This window comes from Lissotriton helveticus, chromosome 2_1 (genome assembly GCF_964261635.1).
Source record: "Lissotriton helveticus chromosome 2_1, aLisHel1.1, whole genome shotgun sequence".
In the NCBI taxonomy this organism is placed as follows: domain Eukaryota; kingdom Metazoa; phylum Chordata; class Amphibia; order Caudata; family Salamandridae; genus Lissotriton; species Lissotriton helveticus.
This window is the reverse complement of record NC_136059.1, coordinates 1,126,006,903-1,126,033,175: the sequence shown is the minus strand read 5'-3', so window position 1 is coordinate 1,126,033,175 and position 26,273 is coordinate 1,126,006,903. Positions and strand designations below refer to the sequence as shown.

The window sequence follows — 26,273 nt, the reverse complement described above, 5'->3', positions numbered from 1 at the left end:
GAATCTACACCTGACCCGGGAGAAGAGCAGATGCAATTGCCTGTATCAGGAAGCAAGATGGCCGCTCAGACAGTTGAGCTGCTGAGAAAACTTCAAAATGCCGAGAGTAATCTGATAGTTATAAGAAAAAGAAGGGTGTTAAAAAGAGCACACAGTGTGTGTGCTTTACTGCCTCAGCTTATTTGGAACTCTTTCCATGGTTTCTAAAGAATGTTTTCATATTCCCCTCAGCGCACCTTCTTCGAACTTTCAGATGTCTTATTCGTTGTGTGCTTGGGGAATACTTTATATATGTCTAAGTTCAAAGCCTGGTAAAGTAAACGCACAGATGGAGCCCGCTCCTTGAAGTTCAAAGAAGCAAGTGAATGCATGAAAAATGAGAAGGGGGTGGAGCAACGGTAGAGTTCTGCGGTGAATGCTGCGTTTCAGCTACCCCAGTATCCCAGCTAATTGAGCTTGCAACCTTCTATTGCTTTTGGTTGTAGACATGGGATGCTATGCAGGTCGACCCTAACTGTGCACATGGGCGAACACCTAAATCGCTGCCTTCATGTAAAATGAAGGGCAAATGGATGGTGACTCTCCTGTGCTTGCCAGGAGCACTTGTAAACTGTGTTTTTTCAAACAAGCCTTTGACAGTGCATAACAAAAGAGTGACACACTGACTTTGCTAGTGCTTGTTTGAACTGCAAACCTGTAGGATGCACACGAGCAAGAATAAACACCAAAGTCAGTTGTCACTACAGGCCAGCCTTCATTTGGCCAATCAGCATCGAGCTCCGATCTGTGTGCTCATAGGCAAATCACATACACAGGGAAACGTTATACAGTTTTCCATAGTCATCCGCGTAAACCATAAACATCAGGGTATATAGTTCAAATCATGTGCTGTAGCATCGGGCTAGTGTGCCACAAATACAAAAAATGTGAAAAACCTCCCATGCAAGTTTAGTAAATAACATTCCAACAAAAAAATATCAGCGGGACAAATTATGGTATTTTGTACCAATTATTCACGTAAAAAATAGCAAAACAAAATACATTGTAATCCGGGAGACGAAAATGCTTACAGGGAATCACAGAAAGTGTTGCCATTGTATTCTGAGAAAACATGGATTCATTCCATTTGATAGAAAATCGTTCTTGGTGACGCCAAGGAGGAATACATCACGTTTGAAGAGATAGATAAATGCTTTCGTAACTGTTCACATTTTATGGATGACTCTGTTGTGGCAGACCTGCCAACTCACACGGTGCCACCGTGTGACACACGATAACGATATCGGCTCCTGTCAGACGATCACCCAATGAGGAGCCGATATCACACTGTGGCAGAGAAAACGAGCTGAAAATCATTGTAAGCAGCAGTTTTCAGCTCGCTTTCGGAGGCTTTCAACTGCAGATGCCCATTAGTGGGTGTGAAAACACCCCAGGATAATATGGCAAAAGTCTCAGCAAGCTTTTATTTTATTTTTTAGAGGCAAAAATGTCTCTTAGGTATTTCTCAGAACGAAGACCCGCCCCACCCAAGGCCCCGCCCCCTCCAACCAATCAAAAAAACGATGGCTCTATTCAAGAGCAAGTGTTTGTCTGTAGGCATATATGGAGCAGGGCTACAGAGAGGCAGAACATTACAAAAGGTAGTAGAGAAAACATTTCTGTGCAGCCTTCTATCTGTGCCACAGGGTTGTTCCACCTATGTGTGTCACACAGAGTTGGGACTGCCCTATGTTATGGACCAAATCAAAATCTGTCTGCTGTTACTGTGGGTCTCTGCATTTACCAAACAGCAGAAGAGTATAACACAGGAGATAGCTAATAAGAAATTGCTTGCAGATGGATAACGCTATTTATATTTCCAGGCTTGCCTATATCGAAAATACCATTCATTTAATGGGAGTTCCAGTGTCATGCAACGAAAACCAAAGTGAAACAGTTGCATACAACATACCTTGAAGGGATGGATGAAATGCTTGAATTAATGCCAGACACTGGTAATCATGGCCGCATCCCACCTGATCATTATTTTACACATCATGTCACCTCAGTTTGGACCCAACTATATAGAAATCAGTATTGACCTTGCTCCAATAGTAACAGTCCAGCCTGAACTGCCAGGCTAGGTTCTCCCTGAACCGGAACATAAGCAACCCACGACCGGGTTTGCCCTATTTATGGGCTCATCAGCCGGGTGCATGGGACCTCGCCTTCGGCATACCTGTCCCACCTAGGGCAACACAATAAGTATACAAAACAGTAATGGATGGAATGCTTGGATTAGTCCCAGCCACTGGTAATTAACCGCTGGAAAAACTGCGCATGCGGGCGGGTCCGCGCAGTTTTTCCAGAGAATGCGATGAAGAGGAGGATGGCAGCCCGGGGACGCAGCAGCTAACGTAAGTTGTTTTTATTTACTTTAAAGTTGTTTTTTAAAAAGTTGTAAGCAATTGTTAATAGGGCGGGTGGGAGGTGGGTGGCGTAGCGGAGCTTCACGGAGTTTGATCTCAACTCCGTGGCCTTCCGCGTAGCCCCGCTATGTCTACTACGACCGGGGTTATGGGTAATCACTTGGGCCGCATCCCAATCAAGTATCCCATCCATCTCTTTGTTTTTATGAGCCCCGAGTGTGACGGGTATGCCCAGACATAGGTTCCTTGCTCACTCTGCCACTGGAATAAAGCTAAACCTGGCTAATGAGCCCATAATAAGGGCAAACCGGTCCTGGGTTGCTTGTATTTCGGTTCAGAGAAGACCTGGCAGTTTGGGCTGGAATGTTCCCATAAGGAGCAAGGTCAAGGCTGATTTGCACATGGCTGGGTCCAACCTGAGGTGGCATGGTGCGTGAAAAACAATGGATTGGGATGCGGCCGAGTGAACACTTGTGGCTCAGAATAATTCAAGCATCCATCCATCACTTGTTTTTTTTGCAGTTGTAACATTAGAGTGGGGTAGGATTAGCTTTTCAGTAATTTTGAGGAAGGGATTCTTTCTTTTTAAGAAATTGCTTTTAAGAATGAAAGTAATAATTGAATATATTATAACTGAGAATAAATCATACTTTTAGATTAAATAATGATTATTGTTAGAAATTAAATTAGCGTTATGTTTTTTGCAAGAATCCCATATTGTACAAAAATTAATTTGAATGCATTTAATTCTGCTCATAACAAATAATAGTATACAGTTATTTGTAAATATTCAACATAGGCTGAATATAAGGAGAGGGTGGATTATTTATTGTATTATATTTTTTAATACACTTTAATATAGTTTATATAGTAGCATGCTTCATATAATTAAACATGTAATTAGTACACCTACATAAATGTAATTGGTAAGGGACAGGTTTAGGCATTAGCTCCAAAGTAGAGTTAACAAGGAGGGCATAGTATCGAAGTAATGTAAAAAAAGCAATGTTAAATTGAAGCTGATGAGCTAATGGAAGATAGGGTCAAATCGAAGAGGCCAGGACAAAACAGGAATTGGCAGAACAGGTTATGTATGTATCGAACATGACATAACATAATGTACATTAGCCATTTAGATTCAAGTTATGCAAAATGAACTCATATTTTTTTTTGAGTATCCAAATTACTTGAGGCCACAAACTGCCTAAAAGTAGTACTGGAGAACAATGCAACAAAAGCTCTCCTGAATATTTTTCGATGCTGGAGCAATCAAATTGAGTAAAAAAAGGCATGAAAAAATTGCAAAAAAGTATATAACACATCTTAAATCCCTTTGTGTGTGCAATACTATTTACAAAAAAAATAGGAACCTTGCTAAAGAATAACCTTAGTTTAATATTGAAGCAAAGTGATTTTACATAAGTTACGCTTCTTTTCTAATAAAAAAAACATAAAATCTGACCATGCCTCAAACCTGATTTCATTTTTCATATTTTACAAGTTGATAACACGCATTTGTACAAGTTCTTACTTTTAACACAACAAAATTCAGTCTGCTACATTGTTTTGGTGCAAAAGTCTTCAGGACTAATACTGTTTTCCCATTCTCTGAAACAAGATCAGCGAAAAGAGCATTTTCTCCATTTTATGCACCAGGAAAAAGTACATGCTTGAACCCTTTGCATCCCCTTTGCCCCACTAACCCAAGCCTGTTAGTGGCTGGCCAAGGCTAAAGTGTCCATACTAGTCACGAATACATTTCAAGAAATAATGGAAATTTTGTTTCTAAAGTGCCCTACCTCTGTCTGACTTGCTTTCAATAAAAGTCCTGTACATGTTGAAAAATATGCTGCATGATGACACATCGGAAATACAAAAAAAGAGAGTGTTCGTAAAAGGTTGCAAATACCTGGTTGCCTGTAGTTTCAGCAGTACAGGAGACATTTCCATTTTGCACTTGCCCAGGAGATTCCTTCGGTGGGGTGATTTCAACCTCCACGTTTGTAGTGTTTGGAAGTTCGGTTTTCTCTGCATCATCATACCAAAAGGAAAAGAGTCCGTTAAACATGAATGTGGCAGGGCTATTCATTGAGCAATTTCAATACGAGTTAGTATTTTCATAATCATAAGTTGGAAGTGATGGCAAATGCTTATTTACAAAAGGAGAGAAAAATAACAGCGCTCATAGTTGTGTTGTTTCCAAAATTTTAAATAGGTTTCATATCTGGAGAATGGATTTCACGAATCTGCAATTACAAAACATTTAACACATTTCTTTATGCTTGAATGAACCAACTACTTGCTGGTAATCTTCATTACCCCGATTGGAAGGTGTCCATGTCCCTTTACTAAAATGAAATGAGGAGTTACGCCTCACCCACCACTCTGACATGCTTAAATACAGCCTAAGCACCTTTCTCTTTAAAGTACACCCTGTGCGAGTTTCTTCTATGTTTACTACACACAACGCACAAAGGGTCCATCCCTCCTCTGGATAGGCAATTATGGGGAGGAAGGGAGCTCTAGATTACTAGACCGACTCCGTAATTTAAACTATGCAGCACACTCAGAGCGCACCCATCATATGGGGGACAAACCTGGTAGGTTGCGGTCGTGGCTAATACGGCAAGACATGGCTACCGCACCCGTGACAGCAATACAGAATACACAGGGAGTCATGGTGCATACCCAAAATGATATGCACCACGCTTTTGTGGAACACTACTCCACAATATACAGATCTTGTTTGATAGCTACGGAAAAAGACATACAGGACTTCCTCTCCACACTAACATTGCCGCAGCTCACGGACTATCAACAGAGGGACGTGGGTGCTCCTCTATTACCGGAGGACATAAGGGAGAGTATCTACTCTCTATCGAATGGCAAGACGCCGGGTCCTGATGGACTACAGGCTGAATTTTTCAAGGCATACTCAGATATCCAAGTACCAGAGCTGTTGCGGGTATATGCTGCGGCACTGGAATACTCAACACTCACCCCTACACAAAACGAGGCAACGTTGGTTTCTCTTTTGAAACCGGACGGAAACCCTGATCTCCTGGGCTCCTACCATCCACTGGCCCTGTTGAAAACAGACTATAAATCCTTGCATCAGTCCTGGCCAAACGTATTGCCCCGTTTGTGCCTTCTCTGGTACATACTGACCAGAACAGATTTGTACCTACCAGAAGCACCTCCCTAAATATTCGACGACTATTTAGAATCCAAAAATATGCAACAGAAAACTGGCCCAGGTCTGACTGTCTAGTGTTAGACCTGGAGAAGTCCTTCGACCCGCAGGAGTGGCCCTATCTTGCAGCGGTCTTACGTAAATACGAGCTGGGAGATGACTATTTGGAGCTGGTGCAATTGTTGTATCAGCGTCCCACAGTGCAGGCTCCTATCTGACAAAATCAGAGTGAGACGAGGGACCAGAGAGGGGTACCCCCTGTTCCCGTTACTCTTTTCCCTAGCTATGGAACCACTGGCGGCTCTCCTCCAGGAGGGTGGAGCGGATTGGGGCATCCGCTTGAGCGATGGACTGCATACAGTGTCCCTATATGCGGACAACCTATTATTGTATATACGAGACCTTCACGCTGTGCTGCAGGAGATATCAGCACTGTTCTGTAGATTTGAGGCGATATCGGGCCTCAGGGTAAACTGGGCTAAGTCAGGCGCTTACACTTTCCGCGAGGACCTAGTTGCGACCAATATAATCATTAATGGAACTGCACTTGAATGGTATCCGACTACGTTCAGGTACCTAGGAATATATATTTACAGGTCCCCAACAGATGTAAATGTAAATGTAAGTGTACTTATATAGCGCAGACCTGTCACCCAAAGGGCATCCTGGCGCTTGCTTAGGGAACCCGTCTTGGTATTCCCCTGTGAGAAACCCCGGCAGGGTGTCCACAGGGTGAAAGCCAGGCCTCCTGCCACGAGGGGCCGTAGTGGAGATTAAGCAAGCTATTGCCCAGAGTCGCAGAGTGTGACCCCGTGAGTCGAGTAGGCACCGGAGCGAGAATTGTCAAGACCGTGGAATTTATGAGCCCGAGACCCGCTGAGGCGGGGAATCGAACCCTGGTCCACGGTCGATCTCAGCTTCCGGGTCTGCCGCCTCTAACCACTGAGCCACGCTTCTCCACATATACTAACCAGATATACTGGAGGGTAATCTGGTTCGGGCCATCTCCTTAATAAGAGCACAGATGCAATTCTGGAAGGCCTTGCCGCTCAATGTGATGAGCCGTGTCACCTTAACCAAAATGATAGTACTACCCAGGTTACTGTATAATTTTGTGAACCTTCCGGTGTATGTCCCAGTGAGGCTCTTTAGAGAATTGGAGAGGTTAATCCATGGCTTGATTTGGAATGCGGGGTGGCCCAGGATAGCACTGCAGAAACTATATACACCCCCGGAAATTGGCGGCGTGGCAGTTCCTCATCTGGAACTATATTACTTAGCTGCAAAGTTACAGTGGGTCGCGAAGTGGCTAAATGGCAAAAATCTGGCAGACACGGCGACCGAGACAACAGCTTGGACGCAAGCCCAGATATGCGGATTGTTTGACCCGCTAGCAAGAATTCCTCGACCAACACAAATACATGTTGAGTTGGCAAATAAGTGTTTTAGGAGAAGCTTTCACCTCACAACAGACACAATCCCATATGCCCCGGTACTGCCACTTCTCAGGACGCCCAGAGGCAGAGGCCCTATAACGGACATGACATTAACGCCCTGGGTTGAGGTGGGAGTGGAGACACTAGGAGACTTGTACGCAGATGGTACCTTACTGCCTTTTAAGACACTAACAGCAGATAATTGATTACCAGTGGGCCAGTTCCTTCTACACAGAGCCATTACGTAAACGTTTACACTAGCATGGGGCGATATGACCAATGAGCCGCCAACACATCAGTTCTTACAGTACCTGCATGTAATAGTGGAGGGATCACACGTGATACATTGACTGATACAAGCCCTGCTCATCCATTTATTGAGGCCGCTGTAGAGACTCCGCACATATTGGACTTAAGGCAGAGGTCATCCCTGGCCTGATAAAGAGTGGGAACGTGTTTTAGCTAGTGCCACAAACATACAGCGAAATTCACGATTCAAACTCATACAAACCTACATATTACACATAACGTATCTTTCACCAGACAAGAGCAATACATATTTTAACATCAACACTTCCGAATGCCCAAGGTGCTGTCTCCTAGGTGCTGGCCTATTACATATGCTGTGGTCTTGTCTCCTGCTTTTACCTTATTGGCATGCAATATCTGAAACACTTGCCAACTGCACTAACACTGAGATACCTATCACGTGGGAGGTCTGGATCCTGGGGTTTTACAAGAGAACCAAGGCCAACAAGGTAGGCTCCAGGTTTCGGGACCTGGGCCTCATAATAGCGAAACAACTTACAATTAAGAGATGGAAGCACAAGGATCCACCAGAAGTATCAGATTGGGTGAAATCTCTTGAAGTCTGGGCACAGGCGGAGGGCACCACATTATGCAGGGAAGAAACTGCAGGGTTGAGCATGAATCCCATTGCACAGACCTGGGACGATATGCTCAATACTCTCACACGTTCTAATGCCACACTACGGACACCCCCTGCGCAACGGGTGGGAACTGGGACCTAATAAGCTACCTGGACGCAGATGTTGCACTGCCTCTGCATGTCACCCCAACTACGGCTTTAGGCTGGGCACAGATCTCACACTCCTTAAAGACATCTTATGGAAGTAGCTCCTGTCATGCGTTACCTTAACAAACATATAACCGCATAGAAAGCAGAAGCAGCAGCCCACACTCTATACTCGCACGTTGGCCTAGTCGCGACTGCACCCCGATGGCACACTAGACACCAGATACATACACCCTCGGTCATTTGATGTCTCTTTGTTTTGATTTATTATTTGATGTTGTTGGATGTGGTTGAATTGTCATAAAAGAAAATATCTAATGAACAGACTCGGCATGTACATCTATATCGATCTATTTGCTTATGAAATGTTATATGACGCAATTCAAGAGCCGAGTCCAAATATGAACAGCCTTTTGCCGGTAAGCATTGATGTTTCCACGCATTACTATTCGCTGTCATGAAGAGATGTACTAAACACCTTCACTCCGGCTCTCAATTGGAGATGACCGGATGTGTGGGCCACAGGAGCCCAAGGAGACTTACAAACGCATGTGCAACCTTACACTGCAGACACGTACGGCACTAAAACAGTGAGAAGGAAATGCTTTCATTTATATGCACAGTGTAATGGAACAAGTGATGTAGTTGCCAAAGCGATATGTACCGATGCTTGTAGACAAATGTAACAGAAAAGATAAAAATGCAATAAAGATATTTAAAATGACGGGGAGGAAGGGAGGGAGGTGGACTGGGAGGAGGAAGACGTCCATTCAGGGTAATGAAGATTACCACTGAGTATTTGGTTCATCCTCGTCTCGGTCCAATTTGAATGAGGATCTCACAAGCTGATAATTGGCGTGACAGTTATAAATGACGAAACCTTTATTTTCATTCAACAATTACTTCATTGCTGAAGAAATAACATTAGAACCAAAATCCTCATTAACAGCATCACATACATTAAGCCTGTAATGTTTAATGAAGGTATGATAAGACGACCAGGTGGCCACTCAGCATATTTCAGTCAAATATATCCCCAGATTACGCCCATGAAGTTGATATTGCTCTTGTTGAGCAGACTCCAGTGGGGTAATTATGGGCTGTGCTACCCCGCTTTGTAAATATTGTTGCTATCTGAATTCTGGCGAATCTTTTTGCGTGTGACCTGTGTGGAGCCGAGAGCAGGCTGCGGAGAGAGGAGGAGGGCTGCCCCCGTCCCGAAGCAACGACCGTCTCACGCCTACACCTGGGCTAGGACCACAGCCCCCAGGGTGCACCTCTGCCCACTCACCTGCTGTGACTCAGGGGGAGGAGCTCACATCGCGCCTAAAAGCCACTCCCCTTCTACCGTGGCGCGGGACGAAGCCGGGACTAAGCCCGGGACCAAGGGCGGGTCTGTCTGTGCCTGTCCATGTCTGGGAGAGACTGGACTGGGCCAATTCAATTAGTCCACGGTTTCACTTATGGTATTGTTATGAGTTTTGATTCATTTGGATGGGCGTTTAAAGAACGGACCTTGGGCTGGATTGGGGTTTAGTTGTTGCGTTAATGCCAGTTAATCTTAGGCATATCTATCTTATTTTTATGAAGTTTTTTTTTTATTTCCCTTCTATCTCTGAAGTACTTTATCTCATAATTGTAAGAATGGGCAAACCCAACCCCACAAGCTCACGCCCTCAGACACGGCAAAAACCTTCTCTAATGGCTTATCTACTAATCCAACTGCTATTGATAAAATGCTTCAAAAAGCCATTGGAGCCGTGTCAAGCACTATAAAGAATACCGAACGACTCCTTCAATCTCTAATGCCTCGTTGACACAAGGGCCTTCTGTCTCATCACCATCACCGGTGTAGGAGAGTAGGGTCTGCAATCCTATGATCACCCAGATTTTTGCTTTTTGCTGCACTGGTTTACGACTTTCCCTGGCTGTGGGCCTGCTAATCAGACCCACAGCCTAGCTGTTCTCTCTATCCAAATTGTACTCAGGTACTGAATTGGCACTGGGCCCTCTCTAAGTCCCTGTACCCAGGGCTGAGGTACCCAGAAGTCTCCCAGGGGCTGAAGCATGTATTATGCCACCCCTAGGCTGACTAACTAAACTGACACAACTGGCTGCACGACAGCTGGGGCAAGGTGGTGTACTCACCCTTTGCTTTAGATATAGTATACCTATATCTAGCCCTAAAATGGACACACAGATCTCCTATCAGTCACTCCTATGGCAGGCCTTAACAATCCTGAAGGCAGAGTGCTTGGAATCGTGTGAGATGGTGCTCTGGCATGAGCTGAGCCTGTCTGCGGCTTTCGGGATCCATCCCTTAGCCGTTTCCATGATATCGCATACCATATACTCTTAAGTGCATTATAATCCTCGCGGTTATATGCCAACTCTGGTATCGCTTTATCAAAACATGTCGAGTAAGGTGTCATACGAATTGGAATACTAACCCCTCGCCAATTCTGGCGACGGGGTTAGCATTCCACCCTTCTAGAGGGACACGACATGTATGTAACCCCTAACCCCGGTTAAAGTCAAACAGAGCCTCAGCTCCACAAAATGGATGCTGCCACCGAGACACAAGTCTGCCCTCCTGCTGCTGGGAGTCCTCCCAGAGCAGGAGATAAGGACAAAGGGTTTCCTGCCAGGGGCGGTGCCAGCACCGTCCCAGACAGGGTTTTGTGTATTGTAGGTAGGCAGGGCTTTAGAGGAAGGTGACTGCACGTGGCACCCCGGTGCTCACTGTGCATAGGCTGGCTGGAACCAGTTCCAGGGTCACTCCAGACCCTGTGCTGGGGAAAAGCCCGCCAAGGAAGTGGGTGTAACCACCCCCCTCCTAGTCCCACCCCTAGGGCAGGACTTAGTCGCGTGCCAGCCCCTTTTTACAGGATAAAGGTAGGAACTGGCCCCCTTCCAAATCAGATCATCTTTGAATCCTGAAACTACTTTCCACGAAAGGAACTCAAGACTTCTTCCTAAGATTTCTCCCTTGTGACTAAGGAGTAGTCACCCTGCATCCGCAGGCACCATCTTAAGAACACTGCGGTCTGCTGCACGTCTCTCCTCCGGATCAAGACTGCCCAGCTCGACGAGAACCGGCTTCCCTGGCACCTCTGACCTCTACCTACATCATCAGTCACGCTGAGATTCGTGGGTGTGACGAGACCTCGAGGGACCGGCCATCTTCAAGACTGCACGACTTCTGCACAGCAAGCCCGCCGAGCAATTTCCTGGTGAGTGCTTTGGGGTCCGAGAAGCCCCGACCCTGAGCAGCTCCAGCACCGAAGTGCAGCCTCCCAGCATCGCCACGATCTGCGTGGGGCCCTTCTGCTTTTTGCTGCTCACCGCGTTGTTTGGCTACTAGCCCGCTGGCTTGTGGCCTTCTGAACGACGCCCGACGACATCACTGCTGCTAGTCTGGTTGCTCCAGACTGGCCCTTGCTCCCTTCCAGAAGAGGAGCACTCCGGACCCTCCTGGTCCACTCAAGACGCCATTTTGAGTCCACCGCATGGGCTTGAATTAGCCAAGGCTTGTTGCCCAATCCTGGGTAACTTCGACGCCGACAGCTTCATCCATCGTGGGACAGCTCGCCTCTCCATCCTGGTCGCCGACAACGCCTCCTGGTCCGTGAGATCTGCAGAGCCAGCGTCGCCCACTCACCTAGTCGAGGTGAGTTCGCCCGGTGCCATCCTGGTGCCCACTTAATCACTGGCTAGTGATTCAAGAACTTGGTCCCCTCTGCTTTCAGGTTTTCTTCTTCCTTGATCCAGGCTTGGATCCATCGAACTTTCCTTCACTGGTCGCCTGCCAGCAACTTCCTTCTTCCAGGCTCCTGGTCCGGCAACGAGATTCCCGACGTCTTTTCAGACCTATGCAGCTGCAGCCCCTGGGCTAGGTAACTTCGGCACTTCGGTGTCCCAGCATAGCCTCACTATCCTAGGGTCAGGATCCACTGTCGTTTTCTTCCTACCAGGTCGGGTTCGCCCGTGAACACTAACTTTGCCTTTACTAGCTCCCATAGACTTTGTCCCCATCCCGCGTGAGAGTGCACACTCTGCACCCGAGTCCCCTAGGTCTCCTAGAAGTAATCTAACGATTCTATAGTCAAGTCCTAGCGAGTCCAAAGCCTATTAGTACTGTACTTACCTGCTAGTAATTTCGCATTCCACTTTTAAAGTATATGGTTTTTCGTGCCCCTCGGGCATTTGTGTATAACGTGCTAACTTAAGTATTTTCGTAAGAGTTTTGTTGTGTGCCTAGCACCCTGTCCTCATAAAGAGTACAGGGTTGTTGCGATTCTAATAAATACACTGTTTATTTTCATAACACTTGTGTGGTGTCCTTTCACTGGGTGTTCAAGGGGTAATGTGATGGTAAAACAGCTGGCTTAACACGCCCTCTAGAGTCTTAGCCTTAGACTGCTCGTATCCATGCTACTAGGATAGCTGGTCTATAAGGTTGACTTACAACCAATCATCAATAAGGGTTGTTTGGACTGATATATAGTGATCACTAGAATAGTGAACACTGCACATCAGGCCAACTTCTCACATTGGTGGCAGCGGTGGGATTTGAGCTTGCTGTTGTTTTACCACACATGCCCTAAGAATATCTTGTGAAAGATCACATAAGTACTAAAGGTACATATAACTTAGCTTAGAATACTCTGAGTTCTACTGAACCAGCTGTTGTAGCTCCTAGGGCCTAGCACACCCTAAACTACAACTCTAGCAAGGGATCAGTAGGCAAACATATAGTGTAGGTAAGTGCACCACTTACACCTCACTAGAAAAGCATGTCTACCCAGGGAGAATCTACTGAGACTCCCCTGGTCAGTGTTGACCCTCCACAGGTCACTTCAAGATATGCAGCTCTCAGTTTCCAGGAGATGAGACAGATCTGTGTCTCCAGGAAACTGAAGCAGGGGTCTAACCCCACCATTCCCTTTCTGATAGGTCTCTTAGAGACATATGATGCCAGAAAGCTTTCTCAATTACATGAGAACATGCCAGCCTTAGAGGGAACCTCTGGGGATCCAGACCTCCCCAACATTGCTACTGCAGTTGAGGAGGAGGAGGATCAGGAGGAACTCTCTGGGGATGAGGTAGACAAAGGTCTTGAGGTAGTCAGAAGGCTAACCAGGGCCAACTTAGACTTACTTGGGCTAGGATCTGGGGGACCCCCAGTACTGACCCGAAGTGGGCCTAACCTTGGAGTTAGGAGAGATAGATCTCTTTCTAGGGACTCCAATAGATCTCTGCACTCTAATGCCTCTTCTCAGGGGAGAAGGAATCCTCCACAGAGGAGATTTACTTCCCCTCAGAGAAGGGAGCATGAAGCTAGGATGAGACAAGCTGAACTGAGGATTGAAAGGGAAGAACTTGCCCTGGCCAAAGAGAAGCTTGCCTTTGCTAGAGAGCAGCAGATGAGTGGGCTAGCTCCCACTGGTGGCAGCAATCTCCCAAGAGATAGAGAGAAGGGTTTAGATACTAAACACCTGACTAAAATAGTGCCCCCCTTTAAGCAAGGGGATGATATCCAGAAATGGATGGCTGCTCTGGAGAGGGCCTGCACTGTGCAGTGCATTCCCCAGAGTCAGTGGGCAGCTATACTGTGGCTCTCCTTTGATGGTAAAGGTAGAGATAAGCTCCTCACTACAAGAGTGGAGGATGCTAACAATTACCAGGTCCTGAAGAATACACTGGTTGATGGGTTTGGTTTAACCACTGAACAGTACAGGTTGCTGTTCAGAGACACCCAGAAAACTCAGTCTCAGGACTGGTCTGACTTTGTGGATTGTGCCACTAAGGCTTTGGAGGGCTGGTTGCTGGGTAGCAAGGTTACAGATTACACAGGATTGTATAATCTAATGATGAGAGAACAAATTTTAAACAATTGTCAGAACCAGTTGCTGCACCAGCACCTTGTTGATTCAGATCTGACCTCTCCCCAAGAATTGGGAAAGAAGGCAGACAAATGGGTCAGGACAAGGATCAAGCAGAACCAGAACCAGAACCAGGGTGGTCAGAAGAAAGCAGACCAGAAGGGTAATGTTAAGAATGAGCAAAACGACCAGAAGTCTTCACCAGGTCCCCAACAAACCAAAGAGGGTGGGGGTCAGGCTTCCCAGAAGAAGAAGACTCAAGAAGGCCAGTCAAAAAGGTGGTGCCAGTACTGCAAAAGTAAATCTCACTGGTTTAGTGAGTGCACCAAAAGAGGAGGACAAACTCCTGCCACTACAGCCCCTAAGGCAACTGCACCCCCTAGTACAGTCAGTAATGGTAGTGTACCTCCCAAGGCATTAGTTGGGTTAACCTTGGGTACTGAGGGGTCTGACAACTTAGTTGGCACACTCACTCAGGCTGTCCTTGTCTGTACAGGGGATATGGATATGTCCCCTGAGATAAGTCCCAATACTTTGGGCAAATACAGGCAGACACCTTTGATTAATGGCAAAATGGCTCAGGCCTATAGGGACACTTGTGCCAGTGTCACCATGGTGACACCTAACTTTGTGGACCCTGGACAGATCATGCCAGGTACTGATTTCCTGGTGACCAATGCCAGCAATGTCACTACTAGTCATAGTGTGGCAATTGTGGCTTTCTCCTGGGGTGGAGTGAAGGGACAAAAGAAAGTTGTAGTCAGTTCAGACCTCCCAGTTGATTGTTTGTTGGGCAATGATTTGGAGTCATCACAATGGTCAGAAGTGGAGCAGAGGACTCACATGGAAATGTTAGGCTTGCCAGCACATGTGCTTGCTGTGACTAGGTCACAGGCCAGGAAATGCCCAACTGAACAGGTGCTGGATCCTGAAATAATGGACCAGACACCTTCCAAGAAGAGGAGCAGTAAGGGTAAGGCTTTGCCTTCCCCCTTACCCCAGGTTGAGGATCAAGTCTCTGAGGAGGCTGATCTGAGAGAACTGAGGGAAACTGAGCCTAAAGAGCTTGAACTTGATCAAGTTGAGTTTCTGGGCTCAGGGGGACCCTCCAGAGCAGACCTGGGGAAGGAACAGTTGAGCTGCCCTTCCCTTGAACCCCTCAGACAGCAGGCTGCTGCTGAGGCTGCAGGGAATGCCACAGGTGCCCACAGGGTATACTGGGAAGATGGACTCCTGTACTCTGAGTCAAGAGACCCCAAGCCTGGTGCAACCAGGAGGCTGGTCATCCCCTTGTCTCTGAGAGGTTTCCTTCTCACCTTGGCCCATGAGATTCCCCTTGCAGGTCACTTAGGTCAGACAAAGACTTGGGACAGGCTTGTCTCACACTTTCACTGGCCCCATATGAATGAGAATACCAAGGAGTTTTGTCGCTCCTGTGTCACTTGCCAAGCCAGTGGTAAGTCAGGTGGCACAACAAAGGCCCCCCTCCTACCACTACCTGTGGTGGGGGTTCCCTTTGAAAGAGTGGGGATTGACATTGTTGGTCCAATGGAACCCCAGACAGCATCAGGGCACAAGTTTATACTGGTGGTGGTGGATCATGCCACCAGGTATCCTGAAGCTATTCCCCTTAGGACCACTACAGCACCTGTAGTGGCAAGAGCCCTAGTTGGAGTGTTCTCCAGAGTGGGTTTCCCTAAGGAGGTCGTTTCTGACAGAGGTACAAACTTCATGTCAGGATATCTGACTGCAATGTGGAAGGAGTGTGGTGTGAACTACAAGTTCACCACACCCTACCACCCACAATGCAATGGGCTTGTTGAGAGATTCAACAGGACCCTGAAAGGGATGATTCATGGACTACCTGAAACTCTTAGGAGAAGATGGGATGTCCTGATCCCCTGCCTCTTGTTTGCTTACAGAGAGGTCCCACAGAAGGGGGTTGGCTACAGCCCTTTTGAGCTTCTGTATGGGCATCCTGTAAGAGGACCCCTGTGTTTGGTGAAGGAAGGATGGGAGAGACCTCTCAAAAAGCCTGCAACCAACATAGTGGACTATGTACTTGGTCTCCGCTCCAGGATGGCTGAGTACATGGAAAAGGCATCTAAAAACCTTGAGGCCAGCCAGGAACTTCAAAAAGCTTGGCATGACCAAAAGGCTGTTCTGACTGTGTACCAGCCAGGACAGAAGGTGTGGGTGCTGGAGCCAGTGGCCCCAGCAGCTCTGAAAGACAAATGGTCTGGGCCCCACACCATCATTGAGAAAAAGGGAGAGGTTACCTACTTGGTGGACCTTGGAACTCCCAGGAGCCCTCTCAGAGTGCTCCATGTTAACAGGCTCAAGGCATATGTTGACAGGAAGGACATGAGCTTGCTCATGGCCACAGATGAGGGACAGGAGGAAGAGAGTGACCCTCTCCCAGACCTGCTCACTCAGAATCCTGATGATGGATCAGTTGATGGTGTTGTCTTTTGTGGCAGCCTCACTGAACATCAGCAACAGGATTGCAGGCAAGTCTTGCAATCCTTCAGACATATGTTCTCTCTGACACCCAGCCAAACTGATTGGTGTACCCATGATGTTGACACTGGAGACAGTCTGCCTGTCAAGAGTAAAATCTACAGACAGCCTGATCATGTTAGAGACTGCATCAAAACTGAAGTGCAGAGAATGTTGGAGCTGGGAGTCATTGAGCCCTCAGATAGCCCTTGGGCTAGCCCAGTAGTTCTAGTGCCAAAGCCTCACACCCAGGGTGGTAAGAAAGAGATGAGGTTTTGCGTAGACTACAGAGGCCTCAATGCAGTCACTAAGACTGATGCCCACCCAATACCAAGAGCAGATGAACTTATAGATAAATTGGCTTCTGCCAACTTCTTAAGTACATTTGATTTGACAGCTGGGTATTGGCAAATCAGGTTAGCTGAGGAGGCCAAACCCAAGACAGCATTTTCTACCCCTGGAGGGCATTATCAATTTGTGGTAATGCCCTTTGGACTGAAAAATGCACCTGCCACCTTCCAAAGGTTGGTGAATCAAGTCCTCACTGGGCTGGATGACTTCTGTGCAGCATATCTAGACGATATTGCTGTCTTTAGCTCCACCTGGGAGGATCACCTGGTCCACCTGAGGAAAGTGTTAGAGGCCCTGCAAAAGGCAGGCCTCACTATCAAGGCCACAAAGTGCCAGATAGGGCAGACACAGGTTGTGTACCTGGGCCACCTTGTGGGTGGAGGCCAGGTTCAGCCACTGGAGAGTAAGATACAGGCCATCAAGGACTGGACTCCTCCAATCACCCAGACTCAGGTTCGAGCTTTCTTGGGCCTGACTGGGTACTATAGGAAGTTTGTCAGAAATTATGGGTCCATAGTGACCCCTCTTAATGACCTGACAAGCAAAAAGATGCCAAAGAAAGTTCAGTGGACAGCAAGCTGTCAGAAAGCATTCAATGACCTAAAGCAGGCCATGTGCACAGCACCTATCCTAAAGAGTCCAGATTACTCCAAGCCATTCATTGTCCAAACAGATGCTTCTGAGTTGGGTGTGGGGGCTGTTCTGTCTCAACTGAATTTTGAGGGTAATGATCAGCCTATTGCTTTCATTAGTAGGAGGTTGACACCCAGAGAGAAAAATTGGTCAGATATTCAGAGGGAGGCCTTTGCTGTGGTCTGGGCCCTGAAGAAGCTGAGGGCCTACTTGTTTGGCACTCACTTCACCATTCAGACAGACCATAAGCCCCTCTTGTGGCTAAATCAGATGAAGGGTGAAAACCCCAAACTGCTTAGGTGGTCCATTTCCCTACAGGGGATGGATTTTACAGTGGAGCATAGACCTGGTACTGATCACAGCAATGCTGATGGGCTCTCCAGGTATTTCCACTTAGAGCAAGAAGACTCACCTGGTCAAGGTTAGTTTATTGTCCCAAAGTTTGGGGGGGGGGTCATGTAGGAGAGTAGGGTCTGCAATCCTATGATCACCCAGATTTTTGCTTTTTGCTGCACTGGTTTACGACTTTCCCTGGCTGTGGGCCTGCTAATCAGACCCACAGCCTAGCTGTTCTCTCTATCCAAATTGTACTCAGGTACTGAATTGGCACTGGGCCCTCTCTAAGTCCCTGTACCCAGGGCTGAGGTACCCAGAAGTCTCCCAGGGGCTGAAGCATGTATTATGCCACCCCTAGGCTGACTAACTAAACTGACACAACTGGCTGCACGACAGCTGGGGCAAGGTGGTGTACTCACCCTTTGCTTTAGATATAGTATACCTATATCTAGCCCTAAAATGGACACACAGATCTCCTATCAGTCACTCCTATGGCAGGCCTTAACAATCCTGAAGGCAGAGTGCTTGGAATCGTGTGAGATGGTGCTCTGGCATGAGCTGAGCCTGTCTGCGGCTTTCGGGATCCATCCCTTAGCCGTTTCCATGATATCGCATACCATATACTCTTAAGTGCATTATAATCCTCGCGGTTATATGCCAACTCTGGTATCGCTTTATCAAAACATGTCGAGTAAGGTGTCATACGAATTGGAATACTAACCCCTCGCCAATTCTGGCGACGGGGTTAGCATTCCACCCTTCTAGAGGGACACGACATGTATGTAACCCCTAACCCCGGTTAAAGTCAAACAGAGCCTCAGCTCCACAAAATGGATGCTGCCACCGAGACACAAGTCTGCCCTCCTGCTGCTGGGAGTCCTCCCAGAGCAGGAGATAAGGACAAAGGGTTTCCTGCCAGGGGCGGTGCCAGCACCGTCCCAGACAGGGTTTTGTGTATTGTAGGTAGGCAGGGCTTTAGAGGAAGGTGACTGCACGTGGCACCCCGGTGCTCACTGTGCATAGGCTGGCTGGAACCAGTTCCAGGGTCACTCCAGACCCTGTGCTGGGGAAAAGCCCGCCAAGGAAGTGGGTGTAACCACCCCCCTCCTAGTCCCACCCCTAGGGCAGGACTTAGTCGCGTGCCAGCCCCTTTTTACAGGATAAAGGTAGGAACTGGCCCCCTTCCAAATCAGATCATCTTTGAATCCTGAAACTACTTTCCACGAAAGGAACTCAAGACTTCTTCCTAAGATTTCTCCCTTGTGACTAAGGAGTAGTCACCCTGCATCCGCAGGCACCATCTTAAGAACACTGCGGTCTGCTGCACGTCTCTCCTCCGGATCAAGACTGCCCAGCTCGACGAGAACCGGCTTCCCTGGCACCTCTGACCTCTACCTACATCATCAGTCACGCTGAGATTCGTGGGTGTGACGAGACCTCGAGGGACCGGCCATCTTCAAGACTGCACGACTTCTGCACAGCAAGCCCGCCGAGCAATTTCCTGGTGAGTGCTTTGGGGTCCGAGAAGCCCCGACCCTGAGCAGCTCCAGCACCGAAGTGCAGCCTCCCAGCATCGCCACGATCTGCGTGGGGCCCTTCTGCTTTTTGCTGCTCACCGCGTTGTTTGGCTACTAGCCCGCTGGCTTGTGGCCTTCTGAACGACGCCCGACGACATCACTGCTGCTAGTCTGGTTGCTCCAGACTGGCCCTTGCTCCCTTCCAGAAGAGGAGCACTCCGGACCCTCCTGGTCCACTCAAGACGCCATTTTGAGTCCACCGCGTGGGCTTGAATTAGCCAAGGCTTGTTGCCCAATCCTGGGTAACTTCGACGCCGACAGCTTCATCCATCGTGGGACAGCTCGCCTCTCCATCCTGGTCGCCGACAACGCCTCCTGGTCCGTGAGATCTGCAGAGCCAGCGTCGCCCACTCACCTAGTCGAGGTGACTTCGCCCGGTGCCATCCTGGTGCCCACTTAATCACTGGCTAGTGATTCAAGAACTTGGTCCCCTCTGCTTTCAGGTTTTCTTCTTCCTTGATCCAGGCTTGGATCCATCGAACTTTCCTTCACTGGTCGCCTGCCAGCAACTTCCTTCTTCCAGGCTCCTGGTCCGGCAACGAGATTCCCGACGTCTTTTCAGACCTATGCAGCTGCAGCCCCTGGGCTAGGTAACTTCGGCACTTCGGTGTCCCAGCATAGCCTCACTATCCTAGGGTCAGGATCCACTGTCGTTTTCTTCCTACCAGGTCGGGTTCGCCCGTGAACACTAACTTTGCCTTTACTAGCTCCCATAGACTTTGTCCCGCATCCCGCGTGAGAGTGCACACTCTGCACCCGAGTCCCCTAGGTCTCCTAGAAGTAATCTAACGATTCTATAGTCAAGTCCTAGCGAGTCCAAAGCCTATTAGTACTGTACTTACCTGCTAGTAATTTCGCATTCCACTTTTAAAGTATATGGTTTTTCGTGCCCCTCGGGCATTTGTGTATAACGTGCTAACTTAAGTATTTTCGTAAGAGTTTTGTTGTGTGCCTAGCACCCTGTCCTCATAAAGAGTACAGGGTTGTTGTGATTCTAATAAATACACTGTTTATTTTCATAACACTTGTGTGGTGTCCTTTCACTGGGTGTTCAAGGGGTAATGTGATGGTAAAACAGCTGGCTTAACACGCCCTCTAGAGTCTTAGCCTTAGACTGCTCGTATCCATGCTACTAGGATAGCTGGTCTATAAGGTTGACTTACAACCAATCATCAATAAGGGTTGTTTGGACTGATATATAGTGATCACTAGAATAGTGAACACTGCACATCAGGCCAACTTCTCACAACCGGGTACTATTTCCGACCTATCCACTAGCGAGTTTCTGTGTGCACAGCCTCAAACCAATGTCACACTAACTCCCACACCTCCCATCGTAAAAGCTCCCAAAGTTACCACCAGGAGCTATAAGCACCACACAAGACCTAAGAAAGGCAAGCACGCTAATAAAACCCCAGTAGTTGTCAACAAAGAACCAGAGGGTCTTCAGGAGGGCACAGTACCCATGAACCTTGCATTTTCACCACCTGTTTAGGCAACCCACTTACTAATTGATTTGCAAACGCATCTCGAACAACTCATCAAGATGCAGTTTAAAACCGTGATGAGTCGGATCGACAAGGTTGTTACACTGCTGAATACAAGGGGTGTTGGAGGTAGCCACTCTACAGCGCCTAATGGGTCCAACATTGCTAACACTAACATTCTTAGCAATCACCATTCTTCACCGAGTGTTGTTATTTCCAATGGTCCCCACGTTGAAAGGCCAGTCCAGGTGCCATCTCAAACGATTCTGTGTACCCCACCTCCCAGCTCAACCCTAGTTCGCCCGAATAACACTAATGAGGATATCTGTTCAAACCCTCTAAATAACCTCCACGTTAATAACCTGAACCACCCTGTCCAGTTAGCAGTCCTATCTGGTAGTTCACACAATTCGATATTTAGTGAACACCACCATCAATTACCCTGTCTGGACCTACCCCCAGCAGCATCTCCCTATGTAGTCGTACTAGCAGGGGTACCTTCATTAAAGCCTCAGCGAACTGAAACCTATGCTGAGCGCAAAAATAAGACCATTCATTGGCTAAACAGGAACAGACCACTTATAGGACCTGCTCAGGGAGAAATTCTGTTCGCTCGTACAGTCAGTTGGCTGGGGGCGAAACGCAAGGACATCGACGGGGACTGCGTGGTGATAAATTTCAGGGACCGAGGGGTAGTCAATCACATACTTGACAGGGGTTGTAACAACGCATCTAGTATAATCTTCCCACTTCCCCTGGGTTACTTTTATCCCCCAGACCCGATAACCAGAAGTAGCGGCCAACACCACCTCCGGTATGGAGAACAGGGTAGAGCCAATACTGTCCCCCTAGAGAACAGATTCAGTTCCTTGAACTATGTTGATTGACCACCATCAATACCCATAAGCAGGAGGGACAAACCTTGCTCTATAGAAGGTAGCCATTTGGAGGTGCGGGGGCTAGCGTTGGAGATCACCCCCATAGTAAAACATGGACATGAAGGGAGGAAGGCAGAGAGCCCACATAATGCTATTCAATGTTCCCTTAGTTCCAATGCTTCTCATGGCAAAGCCCATACTAGTCCCCTTATGGCCAGGAGCCCACTCGCAGTCACCGCTGTTCCTCTGAAGGAGGACAACAGGACTGTGTTTATTTCTTGGAACATAGCAGGCATCACCTCCAAATTAGATCTTCTGGAGTGGGGGCTGTTAATTGACCAGTATGACATTTGACTTTTCCAAGAAACTTGGGCCTTGACAGCCCCACACAGACCTGGTTTTGCTTCCTAATTTATTCCTGCAAGCCAGGGGGTGAGGGGACGTCCATTTGGGGGACTCTGTGTCTGGGTGGGAACTCACCTGGGTTGTTCAGCAAAAGTGATTGATACTCACTCTCCCGACATCCTTTGTATTCTCCTCTCCTATATAGATGGCTTAAAATTAGCAGTAGTTTATGTATACTCACGACCCACTCCCTCCTCCCAGGCACACCTCACTTTAACTAAGTTAGATCAATTCCTCTCTACTCTTCCTGTCTCATCCCATAAAATACTTGGGGGGGACTTTAACTGTCACTACAAACCTTTAGACTGTATTAATACAGTCACCCAGGAAGAGGATTCTGCATGGTCCATCCCAGAATGCAGTATGTATCCAACAAAGGGTTGGACTCCATTAGCGCTCCAGTTAAATAAGCTCACAATCTCCCACTCCCTTAGAGCCTGTAATGGAAGATTTTCTTCTGATATCCCAGGCAAAGTCACATTCAATAGACCAGGCAGAGGCACCACGATAGATTATATAATGGTTAACATTGAATTCTGGTCTTATATCAAGGGCTTCAATGTTAATACCAGGCACGATAGCGATCATAATCTTTTGTTATTGGAATTAAAGCTCCCGTTGGGTCATAGTCAAATGTCCCCCTCTGAAGAGCCTCTGTTTCTACCAAACGTAATCGCTGTAGGTGGTGGTAGACGAATCAGGTGGGGTAAACATATCCAAGCAGTTGTCAAGGTAGCTTCACTTTACCAACATGCTCTCCCTTTTATAGAGAACGTCTCCAGCCTCCCAGTGGAAAAACTTGACCTACCACACCAACTTGCTTTAAGGCGCAGCCATCAAGACCTGTTTAGTAAAATAGCTACTTTTTTTATACAACCGCCAATTCCAAGGCCCGCCCAATGCGTTCCAACCCATGGTTTAATTCTTCCTGTAGATTGGCGAAAAGTGCACTTTTAAAGCAGATAAAAAGTGGATCAAATACTAGCATCAGAACAGCAAGAAGTTTCTATAAGAACTTAATCGCCCAGGCTAAGCAAGAGTGGGAGGATGATAGATGGGTGTCCAATAAATTTGCACTCGACAGCCGTGACTACGGGGCTTTTTTGGACCCTAGTTAAAACGGCTAAGGTTGAGGGTTGTGATGCCATAGTGCCTAACTTAAGCGAAGAGGTCTGGAATTCCCACTTTAAAAATCTGTATTCCCAAACCAATAGGCCACTATCCACCGCCCTTTCCTCTACATTTAAGGGGACATCCGTCTCCTTTGACCCCAGTAGTTTTAACTCGATAGCCCCGCCCTGCACTATGCAAGAAGTGGTAGCGGTTTTGAAAAGCATACCCTCAGGAAAAGCCCCGGGTTTGGATAGAATCCCGGGAGATCTGTTCCGCAGCGAACCGAAGGTATGGGCCCCCTACATTTGGGTATTGTTTAATGCCATTCTACAGGGCATGGAGGTTCCGCATACGTGGTTAGGGGCAGAGATTATACCCATATTCAAAAAGGGCTCCCCTCTTGACCCAGAGAAATTATCGTCCGATCAGCTTAATTGACGTCCTCCAAAAACTGTTCGCCCGCTTCTTATTATCAAGGCTACAGACATGGATGGACAAGCATCAGATTCTTACCCCCCTACAGGCAGGTTTACGTGCTAAGGTCTCCACCATCGACCAACTATCTAGACTTCAATTGATTCACTGGAAAGCTGTGGTTATGAAGGGAGGTAGTTTGTATCTGATATTTGTAGACCTAAGAACTGCATTTGATTTGGACCAAAGAGACAAGCTCTGGGCCATATTGAAAGATATGGGTATACCCTTATATATCTGCCACCTGCTACAACGATTGCACCAAGACACCTTTGCAAGGGTACGGTATGGGAAAAAAGGGGGAACTTTCAGCCCCATTCCCTGTGGAAAGGGGGGCCAGGCCAGGGTGTGTCCTGGCCCCCACACTCTTTTCTCTTTTTCTGAATGGTCTGATTGCTGACCTTCTGGGCAAGAAAGTTTAAATTCTACTCGATTGGCAGATCGTAGGATACCTGCTTTCATGTTCGCGGATGATACACCTTTTTTGTCAAAATCACCTATGGGCATTCAGCGAACATTGGATGCATTCTGTCAATTTTGTAAGAATAGAAATTTGGAGATTAATCGCTACAAAACTAAAAATATGGTCTTTCGAGCCAGCACAGTAAAGTGCCCCCACCCCCATATAGATGGTATGCCCCTAGAGAGAACTTCAACATTTGACTACTTAGGGGTGACCCTGAATGACCGGATGGATTGGGGGACACATGTGGCTGAAGCCAGCCTGAAGCTGGCACAAGCATCCGGGGGTATTCTAAAGGTTTACAATGACTGCTCCCAGAAAATCTTAGGTCCCCCGTTACGGGGTCGAACTCTGGGGGCATGTTAGCACTAATCCACTCGCCTTGACTGAGAATGACTTCTTTAGACGCCTTTTAAGACTCCCCAAGAGCACCCCTATCCTCCCTTTACGACTTGACCTGGCCACGGTCCCTATCTTGGACATATCTGCTAATCGCCCCCTTTTCCCTGGAGACGGCTTTGGAGTACGCCCGAGCTCTCCAGTTACAGAGAGGAACTCAAGGACCTGTTATCTATTTTGGGGGTGGGGAAGATCCCTTGGATCACGCATGTTAGAAACCTTTGCTACGCAATAGAGAGGCCAGATATCTGGCTTCAACCAGAACAGACATGCCCCCTTATCTAAAAAAAATCCCTTGCTTCTGCCCTTAAGGATTATCGCTTGGCTAGTCTATCACAAAACAGCACTTTAGGAGTTCTGAGTTCTAGATTCTTGGAGGCAAAGTCCGTTTATCACTTTGAGCAGTTCCTTGATCAAATACAGCCTCTTTTGGCCAAGAAACTATATCTGCAATTCAGATATGGAACACTCCCACTTAGGGCCTACACTAACAAGTGGATAGGCACACTCACCCCTGTCCAGGGTTGCCCAGGGTGCGACGCTAGTGTAGAGTCTGATTTGCATGTTTTGCTTTATATAAAAATGCAGAGTTAAATGGATTGTCCAATTATGTAAGAATCTGGGCCTTAGGAACTATCTCGAGGTGTATAGACTTCTAAAATACGACACATCCTTTTTGATGGCATTTGTCACTTCCAGGTTCCTATTTTCCATGTGGTGCATTAGAAGTGCAAAGATTAAATTAATGGGATCAGGGAGTTGCCTAGTATCTGTCTCCCCCTACAGACTTGAAACATGGGATGTCTATTGGTTCTACCTGTTGGTTAAAGTCTCAGCCTATATTATTGTAACTATACGATTTTCAAATGTACTGTTCGCCGGTTTTTATTTGATTAGGGCATTTTATCTGATGGTTTTAACTTTACAACTAAGTTTTTGAGACTTAATTGCGATATCTTATGTATTTAATGTCGCTTTTTTATTCCTGTTGGTCATGGAATACCCAGAATTTTGCTTTTTACTGAAGTTTTGAATGCTTTAATGGCCGTAAGGCCGATAATAAAGCTTTATGACTGACTGACTGGCTATCTGAATTCTTTTAACTGTTTTTAAAATCTTGGTGCTATCTTTCTTATTTTAAACGGTTGTTGAATTTGTTGCTGAACTACCTGGAACATTCTAGCTCTGTGCTTTACTACGAGGGGGAACTAATATCAGGGACCTGATTGTGACTCCTTCACCACTGCGTGATGCAAGGTGTAGGAGGGCTGATTCCCTGCTGCGCATCTCTAAGTCCACTTACCTGGGTAAATGCGGGAGTAGCGGACCCTCTGCTCACCTCTGCTCGACGCTATTCTCCATTAATTGTGGCCATTTTTCAGCCATCCCACTTTGGACACTTGTGGGCGCCATCTTGGGTCGGCGGTCTAGTTGTTGACCGGCCGGCCTCAAAACCCCTACTTAATGGGAGCCACGGCGCGGACGCGCAGCAGACTCCAATGTGGTGTAATTGCGGGCTGTGCTACCCCGCATTGTAAACCTTGTTGCTATCTGAATTCTTATACTGTTTTTAAAATCTTGCTGCTATCTTTCTTATTTCAAACTGTTGTTGAATTTGTTGCTGAACTATCTGGGACATTCTACCTCTGTGCTTCACTACGAGGGGGAGCTAACATTGGGGACCTGATTGTGACTCCTTC

At 47.3% G+C, this 26,273-nt stretch overlaps 1 protein-coding gene across 9 annotated transcripts in view; it reads right to left on the bottom strand.

The window, feature by feature from the left end:
- The window catches only part of SLC24A2 (solute carrier family 24 member 2), a 901,628-nt gene that overhangs the window by 117,240 nt on the left and 758,115 nt on the right, over positions 1-26,273 (bottom strand). For all 9 annotated transcript variants that reach the window (XM_078675953.1, XM_078675950.1, XM_078675958.1 and 6 more), the window contains one exon: positions 4,318-4,436. In XM_078675953.1, coding sequence (XP_078532079.1) covers positions 4,318-4,436 — 119 coding nt within the window. The remainder of the gene's footprint in view (positions 1-4,317; positions 4,437-26,273) is intronic.